Source organism: Felis catus, chromosome A2 (assembly GCF_018350175.1).
Source record: "Felis catus isolate Fca126 chromosome A2, F.catus_Fca126_mat1.0, whole genome shotgun sequence".
Classification (NCBI taxonomy): Eukaryota; Metazoa; Chordata; class Mammalia; order Carnivora; family Felidae; genus Felis; species Felis catus.
In genome coordinates, this window is record NC_058369.1 from 125,773,932 (window position 1) to 125,795,950 (window position 22,019).

General features: G+C 38.2%; 1 protein-coding gene across 1 annotated transcript in view; it reads right to left on the reverse strand.

Moving 5' to 3' along the window:
• Positions 1 to 20,694, reverse strand: part of DPY19L2 (dpy-19 like 2) — a 96,719-nt gene extending 76,025 nt beyond the window's left edge. The window contains exons 1-4 of the mRNA XM_003982944.6: positions 20,164 to 20,694; positions 15,729 to 15,753; positions 13,858 to 13,945; positions 11,664 to 11,801 (exon numbers count right to left, since the gene is read on the reverse strand). Coding sequence (XP_003982993.2) covers positions 11,664 to 11,801; positions 13,858 to 13,945; positions 15,729 to 15,753; positions 20,164 to 20,539 — 627 coding nt within the window. The 5' untranslated portion in view covers positions 20,540 to 20,694. The remainder of the gene's footprint in view (positions 1 to 11,663; positions 11,802 to 13,857; positions 13,946 to 15,728; positions 15,754 to 20,163) is intronic.
• Between the last annotated feature and the right edge of the window lie 1,325 nt (positions 20,695 to 22,019).

Genomic DNA, 22,019 nt, shown 5'->3' on the forward strand with positions numbered 1-22,019 from the left:
AATACAATGATTTACGGGAGTATTTCATAACATTTCATTTACTGAATTTATTTTCTTCATAGTCTACAAAATATAAAAACAACTGCATATGGGATAATAGCTCCTGTGCCCATTAAAACTTTAACCAAGCAGGTGGCTCAGTTGGTTAAGTGTCCAACTTTGGCTTAGGTCATGATCTCACAGTTCATGGGTTCAAGCCCCACATCAGGCTCTGTGCTGACAGTTCAGAGCCTGAAGCCTGCTTCAGATTCTGTGTCTCCCTCTTTCTTTGCCCCTCCCCTGCTCACACTCTGTCTCTGTCTCTGTCTCTCTCTCAAAAATAAAAAAAAAAAAATTAAAAAAACAAAACAAAACTTAAAACAAGCAGATTTAATTAACTAATTCTTCCCAATCTGCAATCAACTTTGGTGAAGTTTAAAGACAAGGGAAAAGGACAACAACAGAAAATTACAACAAAATGCTCATGGTTGGAAGATTTAAAAACAATAATTTTATAGATTTGGGAATAATACAAGATCATTGGGAAAAGAAATAAAATAAATAAATAAAGAGTTTAAAGTGAAAGTGAAAACCACCTAGATTTATTTTTAGTATTTTGGTGATCATCCCTCCAGTTTCCCCCTTGGTATACAAAAACACACACAGAGCTAAAGTGATTCAGGATTATATATTATCTAGGATGCTAATGTAATATGCATCACCAAACATAATAAACATCTTTCCATATATGAAAAGTATAGATTTACTGTTTTATCACTTACTTGTATAAAACTGGCCTTATGCAAAAAGTTATATATTCTTGTGTATTTATCACCCATGTACAAATACTTTATTACATTAAATGCATGTGCTAAATCTAGAATTATACTCCTTTCTGGAAGGTAGCTTGATATAATAGGGAAGCATTGCTTTGAAGTCAGAATTAAACTCAAATTCTGACTCTGTAAGTTATGGTTTTGATAGTCTGAAGTAACCAATCCTTCAACCTCTGAACCTCACACACCTCATCTCTAAAAGGACATTAGTGATAACCATCTTGTAAGAATGATGGGAGATGAGAAATTATATACTGGCATACGGTTAAGCATTAAATGCTTTGCCTTTTTAAAACATATTGTTCCACACTTAACACTTTCAGCTGTAGGTGAGAAATTAATCCCCTGATGAACGCAAAAAGTATGGAAGTCCACTTCAACACTGCAGTACTAGAGAAGGTTGCATGCAAATCCAGATCTCCACATTGTATCTACGCAACGGGAAATGAGATTGAATGACTCCTTGTTGCCTCGTCCCTTATAATGCTATCAAGTTTACATTATCATGATTACTCTTTCATAACATCAAGGAAACTGAAAACTGCTAATTATTCAATAAGTATCTCTGAACAAGTGAAAAGAAAAAAATTAGCTAAGAGACCATACTGTTGGAAATTAAGGAAACAAGAAACAGAGATTTTACTATATAAAGTTCTAAAAATAACCAAAAAAGTAAAAATAAGTATCAAACGCTGGGAGAAAGGGAGCTAGTGTAGTAAACTAAATCCTCATCCTACACACAGAGTAAGTCAACATCAACTAAAGTGGAAGATTGAAGAAACAGGTTGTCTTTTGATCTTTGCATTCATGCTACAGTTACACAGGTAATCACAGAAGTAAGAACAGAAGAGTGTCTCTGAAGGGTTAGCTGGGAAATAGACAAAGCTGGTACAGAAAACTGCTTCTTTCATCTTAGATCTCAGGCAGGTCCATACTATACAATTGTTACTATTGCAAATGACATTGAGAAGTACTTACAGAAATCAAAAAAGAAAAGAAGAAAGAAAGAAGGAAAGAAAGAAGAGAAAAGAAAAGGAAAGGAAAGAAAAATAAATCTAGAAACCAAAATTAAACAACACAATACCAAATATACGATGGGTCAAGGGAAAAACCATATTGGAAATTAAAAAATAACTTGAACAGAACCAAAATGAAAAAACAACATATAAATGTTTAAATACTATGAATTTCTGTTTGGGGAAAGATGGAGTAGATGTACTTTCTCCTATTTCTCTAAGTGAGACTAAAGCTCTTGGGAATTATATAAATCAAATCTAAGAAAACTTTGAAAGGTAGAGAAAAGGCAAGCTAGCCAGGGATCTTAGGACTGACCTAAGGCACAAAATGGTGATGAGTTTCTGGGACTTTCTTTTTGCCTCATTTTCTCAGAATTGGTGTTAAAGATCCTGGCAACAGAAACACCAATGGGCGCAGACACAAAAAAGACCAACAGGAAATACAAATCAAAACCACACTCACATATCACCTCACACCAGTCAGAGCGGCCAAAATGAACAAATCAGGAGACTATAGATGCTGGAGAGGATGTGGAGAAACAGGAACCCTCTTGCACTGTTGGTGGGAATGCAAATTGGTGCAGCCACTCTGGAAAAAAGTGCGGAGGTTCCTCAAAAAATTAAAAATAGACCTACCCTATGACCCAGCAATAGCACTGCTAGGAATTTACCCAAGGAATACAGGAGTGCTGATGCATAGGGGCACTTATACTCCAATGTTGATAGCAGCACTCTCAACAATAGCCAAATTATGGAAAGAGCCTAAATGCCCATCAACTGATGAATGGATAAAGAAATTGTGGTTTATATACACAATGGAGTACTACGTGGCAATGAGAAAGAATGAAATATGGCCCTTTGTAGCAACATGGATGGAACTGGAGAGTGTTATGCTAAGTGAAATAAGCCATACAGAGAAAGACAGATACCATATGGTTTCACTCTTATGTGGATCCTGAGAAACTTAACAGAAACCCATGGGGGAGGGGAAGGAAAAAAAAAAAGGAGGTTAGAGTGGGAGAGAGCAAAAGCATAAGAGACTCTTAAAAACTGAGAACAAACTGAGGGTTGATGGGGGGTGGGAGGGGGGGAGGGTGGGTGATGGGTATTGAGGAGGGCACCTTTTGGGATGAGCACTGGGTGTTGTATGGAAACCAATTTGACAATAAACTTCATATATTGAAAAAATAAAAATAAAAAATAAATGAGGAGAAAGGAGATGTAGCACTTTTTAAAAATCATGACCTTTGCTTATGCATGGCATCTTTCTAGGTAATATGCAAAGCTATATTCTCAAGTCAAAATGAAAACGTGTGAACCTAACTCCTTGAATGGCTTTTGCAAACAAGTTGCAAACACAGCCAATCTATTCTCATAGCCTTGGTCATAGTACTTGAATACACGTGGTAATAAATTTGATTAAAAAAAAAAAAAAAAAAAAAAGACCAACAAAAGCCTTCTCTATCTAGCTAAAGGACCAGGAAAGCAGAGGCCCAGGAATACATAAAAATTTTATAGACAATAATATCTCTCAACCAAAAACCACAGAAAACAACAATAAAAACACGTGGTCCCACTCCTACCTCAAAGGTCAAATTGAGAACAGAGACTTCAACCTTCTTTAGGCTTTAACAAGTCACCCCAACTTACCCACTGGGATGTTGTAGGAGAAAACCAACTAGGAAGCTCTCTATCTTCATGGTGTCAGTATAGACCATGTAGGGAGCCTGGACTTCTACCCTAACCAGAAATAACTTAACCCTTTCCTTGTTCAGTGGGGTAATGTCAGAGGAGGCCTAGTGAAGAGTCAGGGCTTTCATTTCCACCCAGGGGTAACAAAGCCATCCACATTATGGTGTCTATAGAGATCACGGAGTTAGTCAGATTCTGATCCCTTCAATGGCAATGAAGAGTACCCCCACCTTGGGGTTAACAGAGGCCAGGGGAAGAATATGGACTTCCATACCCATCTGGCAGTAACAAGATGACTCCAATGAGTCAATTATGAATGTACTTGAAACAAATAAAAACACAGAAAAGTCTTAGTCAAGAAATTGAAAGTTTTAGCAAAAAAATAGAAGATATGAAACAAACAAAAAATTTCAGAACTGAAAAATACAATAACCAAAATTAAAACTCAATGGATGAACTTAACAGGAGAATGAGGGGGATAGATGAGAATAATTGGTGAACTAGCAGATAGAACAATAGAAATTGCTCAATCTGAATAACAGAAAAAAAAAAAAACAGACTGAAAAAAATAAGGTTATCTATGGACCTCTTGGACTATTACAAAAAATCTAACATTTTTTATCACTGAAGTTTTGAAAAGAGAAAAGAGGAAACCAAAGCTGAGCAAACAAAAAATAGTATAAAACCACAGAAATCCTCACACCAAGACACATCACACTTTTGAACACTTGTGAAAACTGAAAAAGAAAAATATTGAAAGCAACGAGTAAGAAAACAAAATCTTACCTAAAGGAAAAAAAAAAATTCAACTGACAGATTTCTCATCAGAAACCATGAAGGGCCAGAATGAATTGGCACCTTTACCAAATGCTGAAAGAAAAAACTGTCAACCTAGAATCCTATAACCAGCAAAATACAGCCTTTAAGAATTAAAGGGAGTTGGACATGAGGGATGGAACAACAACAACAACAAAAAAAAACAAAACAACAAACTAGGAAAATATGTTGCTAGCAGACTTACCCTAAAAGAAGGCATCTTAGAACATCAAGAAGGAAGGATTTTTTTTTTTAATTTGTTAATGTTTATTTATTTTTGAGAGAGAGAGAGAGAGAGAGAGACAGACAGACAGAGACAAGGAGCACAGGGGAGGGGAAGAGAGAGGGAAAAACAGAATCTGAAGCAGGCTCCAGGCTCTGAGTTGTCAGCACAGACCCCAATGCAGGGCTTGAACCCATGAACTGTGAGGTCATGACCTGAACCAAAGTCAGAAGCTTAACTGACTGAGCCACCCAGCTGTCCAAGGAGGGAATTTTTTTTAATGACTAAAATAAAATAGATTTCCCTTCTCAAATTAAAAAAAAAAAGTTTGAAGGCTAAAACAAACATCATAGTACTGTCTGATGTAGTTTTAAATGGATGTAGAGGAATTATTTAAGATGATGATGTTATAAAGGGAGAAGGGTAGAGAGATGTAAAAGGGGGTAAGTTTTATGCACTATTTGAACTAGTAAAATGATAACAGCAATAGACTGTAATAAGTTACATATATGTAATATCTACAACAACCACTAAAAAAGCTACATAAGGAGATATATTCAAGAAGTATAGACAAATCAAAATATAATTTTTAAATCTTCAAATAACCCACAGGAAGACAAAAAGAAAAAAGAAAACAGAGAAATGAAAACCCAAGGACAAACAGAAAACAAAAATAACAGACTCAAGCTGAAACAAATTAATAATTACATTAAATATAAGTGGTAAAATACAATAATTAAAAAACGTGAGATTGACAATTAAAAAACATAACTATCTACAAGAAACTCACTTCAAATATAATGAGAAAGGCAGACTGAAAGAAGGATGAAAAAAGAGACCATGTACACATTAATTAAAAAAAAAAAAAGTAACTATGTTAGTATCAGGAAAAGTAGGCTTCAGAGCAAACAATTTATAAGTGAAGGGGGGTAGGATTATTATATAATAATAAAAATCCAACAAGAAGACAGCAATCCTAAATGCCTATGCACTTCACACATTGCTGTAAAATATATGAAGAACTGATAGACCTAAAAGGAGAAATAGATGAATCCACAATTATAGTTGAAGACTTCAGCATTCCTCTCTCAACAATGGATAGATGCTGGACAGAAAATCAGCAAGCACTGAGAAAACATCACCACCACCATCATCCAACAGCATCTAATCAACATTTATAAAACACTTCGCCCAAGAATAATGTAATATATACTTTTTTCAAGTGCCCACAGAATATATATCAAGAGGCCTATATTCTGGGCCATAAAACCTCAACAAATTTAAAAGAATCAAAATGATACAAAGCGTGTTTTCTAAACACAACGAAGTTAAGCCACAAATGAGTAACAGGAAGATAAAAAGGAAATCTCCCAACACTTGCAAACTAAAAAAACCCACTTCTAAAAAATCCATGGATCAAACAGAAAGTCTCAAGGGAAATAAATATATATATATTAAATTGAATAAAAATGAAATACAAAGTTTCCAAGTCCAGCATCTAAGAAGCTCATAAGTTGCAACTTCATCCTAACGAGTAAAAAGTTGAACAAACTAAAAGTTCAGTAATTCTTAGATCCATAAGAGAGGTTAGGTCACAAGGCAAACTCCTGCTCCCCAAATTTGAAAATGGAAGGTAAATTGAGAGAATCACAACTTAGTGGAACAGAAACCCATGAGCAAAAACCTCCATGGGAACCAGTTGGAGAGTAGGAAAAACTAAACTGTAATTGATAAATTGCTGGAGGCACAGGGTAGACAAGTCTGAGAATCACAAACTCCAGGGAGACCCAGTAATAGGGGAAGTGCCAGATATTTATGAGTTTTACTTCTATGAGCTCAACAGGTTCTTACAGTGAGTATCAGAGAAAAATACCCTCCCACTTCTGGCAGGGGGAGTGGAAAAAGGACCAGAGCACTGTGTTCTTCTTAACAAAGCCTGTCTTAGGAGAAATTATTTTACTAGAGCCTAACCTGCTAGGGTTTTATCAGAGCCCAACACACAGGGAAGTGGGGAAATACCAAATTTCAGCCCTATCTAGCCATCTTGTTGCACCTAAGTGGGAGGAAAAAACCTGAGAAGCACTTGTGAAGTTTACAGCCCATCGCTTCTCGGCCTTTTGGCTAAGATCAAGTGAAGTTTACAGCCCAGAGGCACAGGTTCATAAAAGACTGACACCTACTAATAGGATTATAGAATGCCTCTTATCACCACACTACTGGAAGCTTATTGACAGTGGTTCTTTCACCCAGGTCCAGCTATTAAGAAACAATTACAAGCCATAGTAAAAGCCAAAAACAAGTTTGAAGAAACAGAACAGCATCAGAACCTGACATAGCAGGGATGTTGTAATTATCAAATTGGGAAATTTAGACCAACTATTATTAATATGCTAAAGGTTCTAATGGGTAAAGTAAATAGCATGCAAGAACAGATGGGTAATGTAATCAGAAAGAGAAATCCTAAGAAAGAACCAAAAACAATTGTTAGAGGTATGTATGTATGTATGTATGTATGAATGAATGAATAAATAAATAAAGAAATAAATAAATAAATAACAGAAATCAAGAATGCCTTCGATAGGCTTATTAGTAGACTGGACATGGATGAGGAAAGAATCTCTGAGCTTGAATATATTTCAATAGAAACTTCAAAACTGAAAAGCAAAAAATTAAAAAAAGACAAAACAAAATGAAAAAATAAAAAAAACATCCTGGAATATTCAAGAACCGTGGGACAACAACAAAAGGTGTACCTACATATAATGGGAATACCAGAAGGAGAAGGGAGAAGGGAAAAGAAGAAATATTTGAAATGGCTCAGAATTCCTTCCAATTAATGTCGTGGGCACCTGGGTGGCTCGGTAGGCTAAGTGTATGACTCTTGGTTTCAGCTCAGGTCATGATCTCACGGGTTCATGAGATCAAGCCCCACGTCTGGCTCTGTGCTGACAGTGCGGAGCCTGCTTGGGATTCTCTCTATCCCTCTCTCACTGCCTCTCCCCTGCTTGTGTGCTCTCTCTCTCTCTCCCTCTCCCTCTCTCTCTCTCTCAAAATAAATAAAACATAAAAAAGAAAAGAATTCCCTCAAATTGATGTCAGACCACAGATCCAGGAAGCTCAGAGAACACCAAGCATGATAAATGCCAAAAAAAAAAAAAAAAAAGAAAAAAGAAAAAAAAAATCTACACATATGGTATTTAAACTACAGAAAATCGAAGACAAAGGAAAAATTCTGAAAGAAGCGAGAAGAAAAAACACATCTTACTTACACAGGAGTACAGCTAAGAATTACACCTGACTTCTCCTCAGAAACCATTCAAACAAGAGGAAACTGGACTGATAATGTTTAAAGTGCTGGGAGAAAAAGAAACCCAACTTGGAATTCTGTATCATGTGAAAATATCCTTTAAAAGTGAAGGAGAAGTAAAGACTTTCTCAGACAAACAAAAATTGAGGAACTTTGTAAAAAAGTTCTTTAGAGGGGATAGAAAAAGATATAGATCAGACACTGAATCTACATAAGGGAAAAAAAAGAGGATCAAAATAAGAAAAGTGAAGATAAAAAGTTTCCTTTTTATTATTCTTAATTGATCTAACATATATAAGTTTTGTTCAAAATAGTAATAGCAACAATGTATTCAATTATGTATCATTATGAATGCATGTAAGCTTATGTATAGGTGACATGAATGACAGAAAGGATTCAGGGGTTGGGAGGGAGGAATTATCATTATTTTGTTATTATAAGGTACTGGTACTACCATGGAAGTGATTTAATGTTATTTGAAAGTGGTCTTGGATTAGTCATAAACGTGTATTGTAAACTCCATGGCAACCAAAAAAAGTAAAAAAAAAAAAAAAAAGAATTATAACTGATACCCTAAAAAAGGAGAGAAAATGTAATAATATAAAAGTTCAATTAAAACCACAAAAGGCACAGAAAGACTGTTGGTCAAAATAGTAAAAAGAACAAAGGCAACAAATAGAAAACAGCAAGAAACATAGTAGATATCAATCCAAGTTTATCAATTATTACTTTGAATGTCAATGATCTAAATGTACCAATCAACAAACAGAGACTGTCAGAAAGGATCAGAAAACAAGACCCAATCATACGTGGGTTTTGTTTTTGTTTTTAAGTAGGCTTAACACCCAAAGTGGGGCTTCAACTCATGGTCCTGGGATCAAAAGCCGGATGTTCTACTGACTGAGCCAGCCAGGTGCCCCACAACCATATATTATTAAAAAAAAAAAAACAACCCAACTTTAAAAATAAAGACACCTATATATTAAAAATAAATGGAGTAAGATATACTATGCTAACACTAATTAAAGGAAAGTGGGAGTAGCTATACTAATCTCAAACAGAGACTTTACCATAAAAAAGTTGTCACGGGTGGAGAGTGGTATTACATTATAATAAAGGGGTCAATTCCACATGACACGATCCTCACCATGCGTGCATCTAACAACAGAACATCAATAAAATTGATAAGTCTCTAGCCAGGTTAACTGAGAAAAAAAGGGAAGACACAAATTACTAACATCAGAAAGGAAAGAGAGGACATCACTACAGATCCCATTGACATTCAGCAAATAATAAAGTAATGAGCAACCCTTTGCCCATAAATTTCACAATCTAAATGAGCCAATTTCTTAAAAGACACAATGTTGCCAAAACTCACACAAGAAGAAATAGACAATCTGAATCTATATCTATTAAATAAATTTAACAATAATAACCTTCCAAATCAGAACACATCAGGCCCAGATGGGTTTACTACTGAATTCTACTGAACATTTAAAGAAGAAAGTATACTAGTTCTCTAGAATTTCCTCCAGAAGATACAGCAGAGGGAACGCTTATGAACTCATTTGTAGAGGCCAGCATTTTTGGTTTGGTAACCAGAAAAAGATATGACAAAAAAAACTACACTACAAACATTTTTCATGAACATAGATGCAAAAATCCTCAAAAAAAAAAAAAATCAGCTTATCAAATCCAACAATGTATAACAAGATTTATATACCCAGACCAAGTGAGATTTACTGCCAGTATGTAAAGCTGGCTCAACATTTGAAACTGAATTAATATAATCCAACATATCAACAGGCTAAAGAAGAAAAATTACAAGATTATATCAATAGATGCAGAAAAAGCAATTGACAAAATTTAACAACTATTCAAGATTTTTTAAAAAAAACTCTCAGTAAACTACGAATACAGGGAATTCCTTAACTTGATCAAGAATATCTACAAAAAAACTACAGCTAAAATTATACTTACTGAGGAGAAGCTTGAAGCTTCCCCACTAAGATCAGGAACAAAGTAAGGATGTTCCATCTCACTGCTCCTCTGATGAGACAACTCAGTGGGGGGAGCACAAAGGAGCACACAGGAACTTTTTGGAATTATGAAAATGTTTCAGAATTCAATTGTGGTGGCTACACAGTTTTACACATTTGTCAAACGTTTAACTCAAAGAACTGTACACTCAAAAATGAATGTATTTTATTGCATGTAAGTTATACCTCAGCAAAACTGATTAAATAAACAAAAAATAGCCAGAGAGAATATATGTATAACACATATTACTAAGGATTACTCTATAACATATATACATTTTGCCAAAAAAGCAATAAGAAAACATCCATCAAGTGGTGACAAAGAAAAAACCCAAATGACTATTAAACATGAAAATATTCTTAGCTCCACAAGTCCAAATTAAAATAAATAGCATATCACAGCAATTAGAAGAGCAAAATCAGAAATTTTGATAAACTGAAATCTAGTAAGGATAGAGGAAAAGTACATACTCCTACACAGCAGTGTGAATTGCTACATTTACTCCAGAGAGCAATTTAGCAGTATCTGATGAAGTTGACTAAACACATACTCCATAACACAGTAATTCTACTTCTAGAACATATCCTACCAAAAAATCTTGCACCTATACACAATTAGAGAACATATACTATGAATATACAAGAATATATACTTTGGGACTATTTAAAAAAATGGAAACAATTAAATATCCACAAAGAGGAAAATGGACAAATAATTTTGCAATTAATAAAATGGTTAAAATTAAAGAAAAAATATACACATATACAGGGTTCAAAAATATAATGTGAGGAAAAAGCTGTAGAGTGCTTTATTCAGTGTGAGAGCATTTGTATGGATTTATAAAAACACATGAAGCAATCCTTGAAAATCAGGAATGATGGGCACACACATTATACTCATGTAGTGGATGCTTGTGGGAGTGGTGAAGGAGCAAACCAGACTGGGAAGCAAAACAAAGATGACTCTAACTGTATTTATAATGCTTTAACATACCTCAATCAAAAATTACAAAAGAATAGCATTTATTTATTCCAAGTGGTTGATCACACATTCACTTCTTTTCTCTAAATTTCTGCAATTTTCAACATTTCAAAATCAAAGGAATAATAATTTTTAAAGCTATACAATATGAAATGGGCTTAAAAAGCACTAATTTTTAACAAACGTGCTGGATTCTGAGATAACTCAAAAGTAGTGCATACCATGACATTAAATTAGCATTTATCTTAAGAGTTCAAAAATTGAACTAATTTTTTGTTGTCGTTTTTCCAATTTCTAGAATCTGCAGACTAGAAAATCCATACTCTTTTAGGCTAAGCATTAGAAGATATTCATAGACCTCTGACTATGTAACTAAATAAATCTTGCTTAATTAATGTAAGTCTAAGGTCGCTGTTAGTGCTCATGACTTTCAGTGTCCCTTCATGAGACCAGTATTGCCCATTTGCAGGGTCTCAAAAGCCAACAGACTATCCCCATTTAGACACATCTTGACTCCTTCCCATTTGGCTCCTCGAAGTATGCTGGTCATTACTTCCACACGAACATTCATTTCTTTGAGTTTATGTCAGCTTAGTTTCTGGAGTCTTTAAAATTTAGGAGAGGAATTTTTGATTCTCTGCTCAACTATAAGGACACACAGTCAACAAGCCTTAAAGGTCTCCTTCCTTTTATGACATCATTGTGTTTACTTACTATTTTTATCTGATAAAAAAAGGATCATCTACAAATATTTTCTCCCAAATAGTACTCACCTCTGGATAAAGATGGAAGCGTTTCACTGTATTAATTACAAGGGGATATTCAGTGAGCCTATCATTCATAATCATCCACAGTCCTTCCAAAAATGAAGGTGCTTCAATAATGGTCTTGAAGTAGGAATAATAAAGTCCCTTTAAAAAGTATAAATTATTGATATAATTAAGTATGAAAGTTTTTAGAACAATTTCTTCTGAATAAAAGGAAAAAGTCAATAGTAAAACTTCCTAATTTCTCCTTGCTACTGCATTCTTGGGCTCAAAAAAAAGGCATGTATTTTCAGGTTGTCACTGTGCTATTCTTTCATATTTTCTGTATGCTTGAAAAACAGGTGGAGGGGTGGTTAAATGTCGCAAGGAATTTTTCTGACTATGGTTGAAAACAGGAATACAGGGGCGCCTGGGTGGCTCAGTCGGTTAAGCGTCCGACTTTGGCTCAGGTCATGATCTCACGGTCCGTGAGTTCGAGCCCCGCGTCGGGCTCTGTGCTGACCGCTCAGAGCCTGGAGCCTGTTTCAGATTCTGTGTCTCCCTCTCTCTCTGTGCCTCCCCTGTTCATGCTCTGTCTCTCTCTGTCTCAAAAATAAATAAACGTTAAAAAAACAAAAACAGGAATACAATATATTTGTAATTCCAGCAAGCCTGATTTTGCCCCCACATTATGAGATTCCTAGAGGCTGAAATCTGATGAATTCTGGCATAAACAGAGAAGCCTTCATCTCCTTGTACAACTTTGCATATGCTTTTTTCCCACCTCTTAACAACATGCAATGGTCACAAGCAAAGATGAGACATGATTCAGGCTTGCCACTTACTTCCTAGCTCCATCTAACGGCTCTGCACAAAGTGAAAGCTAACTAAATGTCAACTGACCACTGTTCATGACACAAACACAGTCCTGAAAAGGGGATTATCTGAGCGTATTATGCTAGCATAGGAAATAAGGACTTTATTAGGCCAGCAAAAGTGCTGTTTAGTTAAAATTCAGAGATTAACAAAAGCATACTGTTTAATATTACTTTCCTCATCAATTTCCTGCTTTTCTTCCTAAAATCTAAAAGCAAATAAAGGGCCATGTTGCTTGTAGTACATGCTTCCAAAAGCATTAAAAATAATTTTCAACTCTACACTTATTCCTGCCTCATAAAACTTTGTTATTAACAGATCAAGCAATGCTAGAGGGTACTAGATTGAAGTTCTGTTTCAGCTCATGTCTGAAAGAGCATTTCCCCATAGTTTTGGTTGCTAAAATAGGAGTTCATATAAGGATTGCTCCTTTCTCCTTAGGAGGGCAAGACAACACTACAATGAAAGAATATTTAATATGCATAAGTCTTAAAGAAATAGAAAAACAAAAAAATAAGTTTTTGTTAACAACAGCTGTTATTTTTATGCCTGGTACTGTGTTATGTGCTTCATTCATGATCTCCCTTCATATTCCATAAAATCCTGTAAAGCTGGAATTATTGCTAGATGACAGATGAGATTACCGAGAATCTGAGAGGTTGACTGACAAGCCGTCAGACAACGAAGCACAGACCTGCTATCTGAATCCAGTTATTGTCATCAAAGCCCACACCCTACCCACAGCTACACAATTCATTTAATAGTATTTTATATCCTCCCTTTGGAAATAGTATGTATGTTAAAAATTTAAATGCCACAAATATGCTAAATGTATCCAATTCTTCAAAGGTTTAAGGAGGCTGTTGGGGTGAGATTCAAAAAGCAGTGGGTGAGGTAAAAATTGTATGCAGATAAATCTGCAAGGACAGAAAGTAGAACAGAGATTATGAGGGGCTTGGGGAGAGGGGCATGGGAAGTTGGTGTTTTTAATGGGTATAGTTTCTGTTTGGAATCATAAAAAAAGTTCTGGAAATGAACGGTGGTGAGGATAAGAAATTTCTGGTAACATTTGGCACGCCTATATCGCTTCTTAAATGTTGTCTTTGTTTTCCTTCTTCCCCAGCTCTTCTGAGTGATCTTTACTATCTTTAAAAGAAGTGTGCATTAGAAGAGTAGGGTAATGACATAAGTAAAAGAATCCTAAAACATTTTCCATTTAAATATTAAACCTAAGTTGTAGCTTGAGAAACAGTGCATTCAACAAAAATTCATTTCAGTTCCTAATATATTTCCACCTTATAGTCTTACTATTCTTAAACTACAAATTAATTTATAAGAAACTAACCATTTCAGTTCGAAAAGTCATCTCCCGTTCTAAAGATGAGAGGTGAGAAAAATGACGATCATTTTCAAAAAGTGTTACTAAATGCATCCTAGAAAAAAAAAATGATGCACCATATTCTAAGAATAAGAACATTTCAAAACCATTACTAAAGTATTAAAGTACAAAAACCATGAAAAAAAAATAAAGTTTTGTAATAAATGAGATAATTTTATAATTTGCTTAATAATTTGTATATTTTTAGGCATTTATAATTCAGTGTGTACAGAGGTGAAATTCCTTAACCACAATTGTATATCTAAAACTCCCTCTCTGGGGGCGCCTGGGTGGCGCAGTCGGTTAAGCGTCCGACTTCAGCCAGGTCGCGATCTCGCGGTCCGTGAGTTCGAGCCCCGCATCGGGCTCTGGGCTGATGGCTCAGAGCCTGGAGCCTGCTTCCGATTCTGTGTCTCCCTCTCTCTCTGCCCCTCCCCCGTTCGTGCTCTGTCTCTGTCTCAAAAATAAATAAACAACAACAAAAAAAAACCGTTAAAACTCCCTCTCTGTACCACCCTTCTTCACTCCAGGTCTCTACGTTTATGTTTGGGACAGAGAGAGACAGAGCATGAACGGGGGAGGGGCAGAGAGAGAGGGAGACACAGAATCGGAAGCAGGCTCCAGGCTCTGAGCCATCAGCCCAGAGCCCGATGCGGGGCTCGAACTCACGGACCGCGAGATCGCGACCTGGCTGAAGTCGGACGCTTAACCGACTGCGCCACCCAGGCGCCCCCACTCCAGGTCTCTAAATCAGAACAGAGGCAAGTTTCTGTTTAAGTTTCACAAGTGATTCTAATGTAACAGGTTGGAGAAATGCCTCTGTAACTATCAAAAAGCATGCAGAATTAAAAAAAATAAATAAATTTAGATTAAAGCAGTTTTAAAATAAATACTATAAAAGGGATCAACTTTCAGGTGCCAAAGAGACACAGAACTGTATGTCAAGATATTTTATTAGTGAGACGCAAGAAAACAGCCGTGTAGTGAAAATAGGAGCACATGTGATAATAAATAGCAATTCTGCTATCCTTAACTTACTGAGTAGATGCTTTCCAAATACACAGAAAGCAAACTTCTATATATCAACCCTGTCTTCACGTACCTTGATTTACATGTAAGACATATATATGTCAGGGTAACAGTAGCTATAGGAAATGTTTCTTACCATTACAGCCTTTGTTCTAAAATCAAAATCTCCCTGCAAACTAAATGGCCAGAACAGCACTGAAAATATGTGAGGCAGATCCCACTCTTCCTAAGAGTAAAAATTCCTGAGCTCTTAATAGAAATGAAAATACATCAGAGGAAAAATATTAAATTACATATAGTTTTTATAGACAGGTCACCTGTGTAAAATAAGGTACATGTGCGTGCTCATTTAATTCTGTAATACCACAGTAGCATCTTTAGTTTCATTTCTACCTGATTTCCAGCTGACAAGTGTTACTAAAACTTATGTTTTAGTCGCTATGTTTATGTTTTATGTTTGAAACTTATGTTTATGTCACTAACAACACACATTTACTGTAAGATAAGGGAATTTTTTTAGATGAAATAAACATGCATAATACAGTAGAAAGCTAGATATTTAAGAAATATAGTGGTGAATCCTTGGGTAACACAAAAATATTTTAATTCATAAGTACTATTCCTTTAATGCATCTATTTTGTAAATGCTGCTTCACATGTTTTTTTTTAAATAACAAATATGTGTAAACTGGTACACAGATATTAGATACACATAGCAAGCGGTTATTGTCTTATTGTTTGTATGCAAACAGCAATGTCAATTTTGAATCCAAATGTTTTTATTCATTTAAAACTGTAACTAATCTTACCAGTGCAAAACTCCCACAAAGGCAGCTGGAAAAACAAACAAAAAAGTCATGAAAAGCTGCTTTATCGTAATATACCCTTAAAACAAGTACTTCAAATGCATTCCCTTCTATGCCTTAAGACAGCACACATATTTAGCAAGATGGCTAAATAATTCCATCTGTATAAAACAGGAAAAATTTACAAACAGACATAGAACAAATTATGAATAGTTCTCACCTCTGCAAGGGAGGGCCGAGGAGCAAAGGAAGATTTGGAAGACTAGATCTCATTCGCATAGATTGCAAAAGAGTGATGAAATTACTGATTTTATGCTTCTTTGTGATTTTCAGTTTATTCTCTCTTCTCCCTCTTATTCTCTATTTCTTTACAATAAAATTTTTAAAACACGCGCACATAGACACTATGCTCAGCTCAATCCTTTCAGAAGTGAATCCGGCCTACAGGAGCCACCGTAGACCACTTTCCCTCACGCTCATCAGAAGATTGTTAAATGCAGGAAATGCCTTCCTCAGCAGCCCACCTGAAAGCCCCCATATATGGAGCTTGATTGCTCCCAGACACCTGGCCTGGGAGACCCATCTAGAGCCGCCCTGTCTGCCCCCTATGAATGAGGCTTTAACAGAGGGCGTGGAGACAGGTCAAACAGTGACACTCCTGTGGGTATGGAGATTTTTTTGAGGAGCTCCAAACAATGACTCCTCTGGTGGCTGGAACACTGCTTGTTTTCAAGGATACAACGGAGCTGGGGAAGGGGCACGGGATGAGGCCTGAATAAAACGCCACAAACTCTGCTGTTCTTACAGAATTGCAGTCGTTTTTTGAATACCTGTTCTCTAGAGTACTGTAACCCTTTGGTTATTTTTGTAAAATTTTGAAAAATTGATTCTGACAATTTTCCAAGTACTTTTGTTACTGTCACAGAGGAGTGAATTCACTCAGCTATTCCTAATGTCCTGTCTCCCCTCCAAGATTTTATAATAATATTTCTTATGGTTGTCCCAAATATGCTTGGCAAATCATTTTAGCAAACCACAAATTTGAGCCTCTTAAAAATTCAAGAAATTACTCACCTGGACTAACAAAATAAATTAAGTCGATAAAAAATTAAGTAATAATAAATTGCAATTTTGAAAAAAATTCCCAGCCATGCTTCTCCAGCTCTTGTTCTCCATGTTCCTAACCATCTGGTCCCAACCACTCTTTAATATTCTCAGAAGATTTACTTGATTTTACATGATCAGCAACTATAGCCGTTGGTCTGTTTTTGTACTGTCCACAAGCTAAAAATGCTTGTTACATTTTTAAAGGGTTGTAAAGGGTTGTACAGATATGGAAGAAGAACAGGCAATGGAGACTGTACGTGACCTGTGAAGCCTGAAATATTTACTGCCTGGCTCTTTATAGAAAAAGTACAGGGGCGCCTGGGTGGCTCAGTTGGTTGAGCATCTGACTTTGGCTCAGGTCATGATCCCATGGCTTGTGAGTTCAAGCTCCACATCGGGCTCTGTGCTGACAGCTCAGAGCCTGGACCCTGCTTCAGATTCTGTGTCTCCCCCTGTCTCTGCCCCACCCCCTACTTACACTCTGTTTCCCTCTCTCAAAAATAAAGAAACGTTAAAAAAAAAATTTTAAGTATATATTTATTACCTATGTTAGCTCTTTCTATCTCATATGTAATATACTCTGAACCACTTTGAAATTAAACCTATACCTGCTCTCTCAACTTAAAGCAGATGCCCCTTTGATAAGGTTTCATTAGCCTTAAGATAAACACATACTACCTCATTCAACTTATATTTATAATCTCTTTCTCACTCTCTAGGCAATTACATATAGTGGCAAAAACTCTTAAAAATGGTGTTTAAGGAAAGGGAAAAGATCAAATATCCTAGTTGAGCCACCTAGCTTTCCAAAAATCTTCAAAATATTCTTATGCCTCTCATTCCTTCCCTTTACCCCACATTCCACACCTGATAAAATGATAAGGTGTAATGAAGCCAATATGCTAAACGCATGAAGTGCTTATCACAGTCCCTTCCAAAGCTGTGATAAAAAGCATGTCTCCTGATCCCTGTATCCTGTCAATCTCACCTCTGAAAGTGACCTAGCCTCATATTTCACTGAAACGGAGATCATCTGATACAAGCACTCCGAACTTCTTTTATACCCACTTTAACATTTCTGTATATACTAATCCTTGCTTTGCTATTCTCTACCATCTATCTCAGCAAAGGAAGTATCTCTCTCTTTTCCAGTTAGCTTCTCAAATTTGTGCCTCTAATTCCACTCTTCTCAAAGATTCCAAGACTTCAACTACTTCCGCTCTTGGAACCTGAATCTCACCCTCTCCCCTTGATCTTTCCCTTCAGCCTTCAGTTCTCCTAAGCCTTAAAACACTTTGGTTGATCTAACAGCACTTCACTTCAAACTACAACAGATTCTCTCCCCCACCCATAACCCCATTTGCTGCCAAGATTCTTGCACAACATCTTTCTTTTATGTTCCTATGTTCCTGGTCTTTTTTTTTTTTTTTTTTTTAATGACCAATGACCTCTTTAAATTCTTATGCTTTTCAAACCTCTCTCTAGCATCTGACCAGATTCTTAGATTTCTTCATCTTTTATTACACCAACTCTTCCAGTTTTTCTGCCCTCTGTTTTTATATGCATATCTGGCTTTTCCTTTTCCTCTCCTCTCTGAAAACTAAGTAGGAGGGGTTTTCTCAAGTATCTCTGCTTTGCCCAGTTTTCTCTCATTGGGAATCTCAATCCTCAAGTTTCAGCTCACTTCTACATGGATAATTCCCAAATCTATAATCCTCATTGCTGAACTTTCTCTCTCCCTGTCCTCCCACCTCGTCTACCTCACCACCTACCCAGCCCTCACAATATGTTTCCATCGACTCTCACCTCTGTCCTCTCCTCTCCTCTCCTCTCCTCTCCTCTCCTCTCCTCTCCTCTCCTCTCCTCTCCAGTCCTGCTGTTGCCACCCTCGCTAAGACCACTGTTGCCTTGATTCTGGTATTCCAATCATGTTTTTCTGTTCTTCTCCATCCGTCATGGGTCCATTTTACAAACCATTACCATGTTAATCATGTCACTCGATTTTAAAATTATTCAAGGCTAACACTGTGAATGTATCCACAGAATTGTTCACTTTAAAATGGTTAATTTTATATGACGGGCATTTCATCTCCTTAAAAAAAAGTTGGTTTTGTTTTTCTTTCCTTAAAGAATCCATCAGTTGCTTCCACAGAATGAAGTTCAAATTCCTTAACCCAAGTTTTGGCTTAGACTCTCCACTGCTCGTCCCAGCCCACCTTGTGAACTTACTTCCCACTTTTGTCACCTTCTTTTGCAGTCTTACTTCACCTTTATATTTTCTTACTCCCTCCACTTCAATTATGCCATTCCTCGGGCCTCTAATACTTGCTGTCCTCTGCCTCACACAGCCAGATGTTAACTTTTGAATCACAGTTCTAATCCCACCTTTTCCTAAAAGTCTTTGCTGACCTTATTTCCCACTTCCCATCTTAAAGTGTTAGTTTCCTCTTCTGAACTCTCCTAGCACTTAATATATTCAGTCCTCACTTCACCCAGCACTCAGGGAATGCCCTCAGTGTGCCAGACATGGGTGCTCAGGAGCTGGTGTTTGGGTTGGTGAAACAGCGTGATGTCCACGCTGATTCTGGATGTGGGATGTATGTGCTGCCACGACTACACATCTGATAAAATGTAAGTGTGAATTCCCATCTATTATTCCTCTCGTATTTGTTAATACCCCACATGTGGAGACCCATTCTTCTCTAACATCAGCAGTCAGCTTATGACTAAAAGAAATCACAACAACTTACATTAGCAGACATTTCTCCATGTTTCAACCTACGTCAGTAGCCCATCTGAACGAGGACTAGGCTCAAATCTGATTTTACTGAAACGGCAACATTTAAATTAACTCTTAAACTACAGAAAATGAAGAATGTAAATAAACAATCTTTCAAGTGCTTTAAAAAAAATTCCCAAATCCAAGCAGTGAAGCTCTACAGCAAGATGGAAGTAAACTATTAAAGGTTCTCAGCTAATTAAACCAACACTTTATTTTGCTTTAAGGTACAAGAGGAACATGGGTGCCCCCAAGAAGTAGCCTATCGTTTTTAGATAGGCCGTGATAAATGGCTGCCCTGATTAAAACGACCTTTTGGTGGTGGCACAGGGGGTGACCACGATGCCCGCCCCCCCAAACCCGGGACTCTGTTTTAAAACAAGAACCAGGGGGGCTGGAATTCTTCAGCGATCTTCCAGAGCTGGACCTTGTCATTAGAACTGCTAAGCTTGTTTGTTAAACTGATCTTGAAGACTCACCCAAACCGCTTCAAACCCGGGCTCAGAGGCCCTCCCGGCCTTGCCACGGGCGCCCCCGCCCCCCTCTGCTCACCTATGCCGAAGGAGGTCCTGCTGTTGACCTGTCGTCTCCGAAACTGCAGCACCTTCTCCCGGAGCTGCTCCAGCAAACAGCTGAGGAACTGGAAGCGGCCGAGAAGAAGGGTCTTGGCGGCCACTTCCATTTGCATGCAATTCTGCGCGTTCAGGTTTCGGGTCCTCCGCGGCGAGTAATCCCGGGAGCCCCCCGGCAGGTTCCCCCCGCCTACAGGCAAAGGCGGCAGCCGCTTTTCCGTCTCCGCCTGCGGCTCCTCCATCTCCGGCTCCCCGGCTCCGGTGGCCCGGCGCCGCCGCCGGGACTGCACGGAGCGCGAGGACTGCACCGGCTCTGAAGCCGCTTCTTTGAGCTTACTCCTCGTTTGCCCGACCATTTTCTCATAGTCCCTGTTCAGATGGAGCTGGGTCTCTGGCTGGCGCGGGCCCAGCCCAGTCGGGCGAGGTCCGCTGGGGCCTGGCTCGGGTCGCGGCCTCAACGACTAGCCACCGCCGCCGTTGCGGGCTGCCCGGTCGTCATGGCGACCGGGAAACCGGGAGGGAGGGGCCTGAGGTCCAGACCGCCCCGGCCCCGCGCGCGCCCTCCACGCGCACCGCGCACGGTCCCCTCGCGCATTCCACGCGCGCAGCCCCTGCGCCCTGCATCCCGCGCATCCCCCAGGAGCACCCCCTTGTCCCCCTAACCCAGCCCCGCGCGCAGCACAGGCTCATTGCCCCACTCAAATCCCTGCGCGCATCCTGGGACGCTGGCCGCCCCTGCGCACACCTTGGCTCCATGGTCCTGCTGGCGGGGAAGTAGGAGGAATTACGATTTAATTATTATTATTAATTTTTTTTCCTGTTCAGGGTTAGCTTTGTTATTTCAACCAAAAGCTTGTGCGTCTGGAAGTAATTAAAAGGGAAAGAGAGTTTAGTTGAAAGAAAGAACCATAGAAAGAGAGGGAGGGAAGGCACTTTTGGGAACATCTCTCCTCCCCTCCTACGCACACCTTGCATTGGACATTAAATGCCTCCTACAGAGAGGGATTGGTCGAAGGCTATAGGCAACATGTGGCAGAGCAGGCTGAGCCTCGAGGCCTCAGGTTGGCATGAGTTCAGTGACACCGCGGTTGCCCTTGGAGGGCGGCATTTATGAATCCATTCTTGAAGTATGTGGACCTTGAAATTTAAAGTTGTTTTATCAGCCAAAAAAAAGAGGGGGGTGCTGATTTAGGAATATCAGAGAAATGCAAGCTATAGGCAAAACCAGAGGTGAATGCAACAGAGAACTTATTAGGAGACAGTTGGGAGGGGTTATTTTGAACGTTAAGAGTGCATGAGGATTTCTCATTAGCGGACTTGCTGTTTACCGATGTTTTTGTGGGAGATACAATGTACCTCTTTCTCTGTTAGGACTTGGAATTGGTGACTCTTTCTTATTGATGCGTCTTTTGTTGGGGTCTGTAATTGACCTCCAGTGGTACAGTGTGGTAGCTCCCCCTTCTGGCCTTTAGACTCCGTTTGAAATGAGATTTCCTTCTATTTTCACAAGTGGAAGTGTGTGTCCCAACTAATAATTGTTGCTAAGACAGAATTCCTTGGGCATAGAATCATTGTCCTCAGCACTCTCACCTTGCTAAACCAGACCCTACCCAGCCCTACAGTCACCACATAGCCAAACACGATGCCACAGCGTCTGGCAAAGTTGGACATGATTCATTGTCATTTTCCATGTCCTTTGGCATCTTTGGAGTCCACACATTCTTCACTTCCCATCTGTTTTATGATGGATCAGATTGAACTCCCTAATCCCCACCTCCCCCATCAAATCTATGGCTCATTTTGGCCAGATTAATTTTCCTGATGCAACATCTCTCA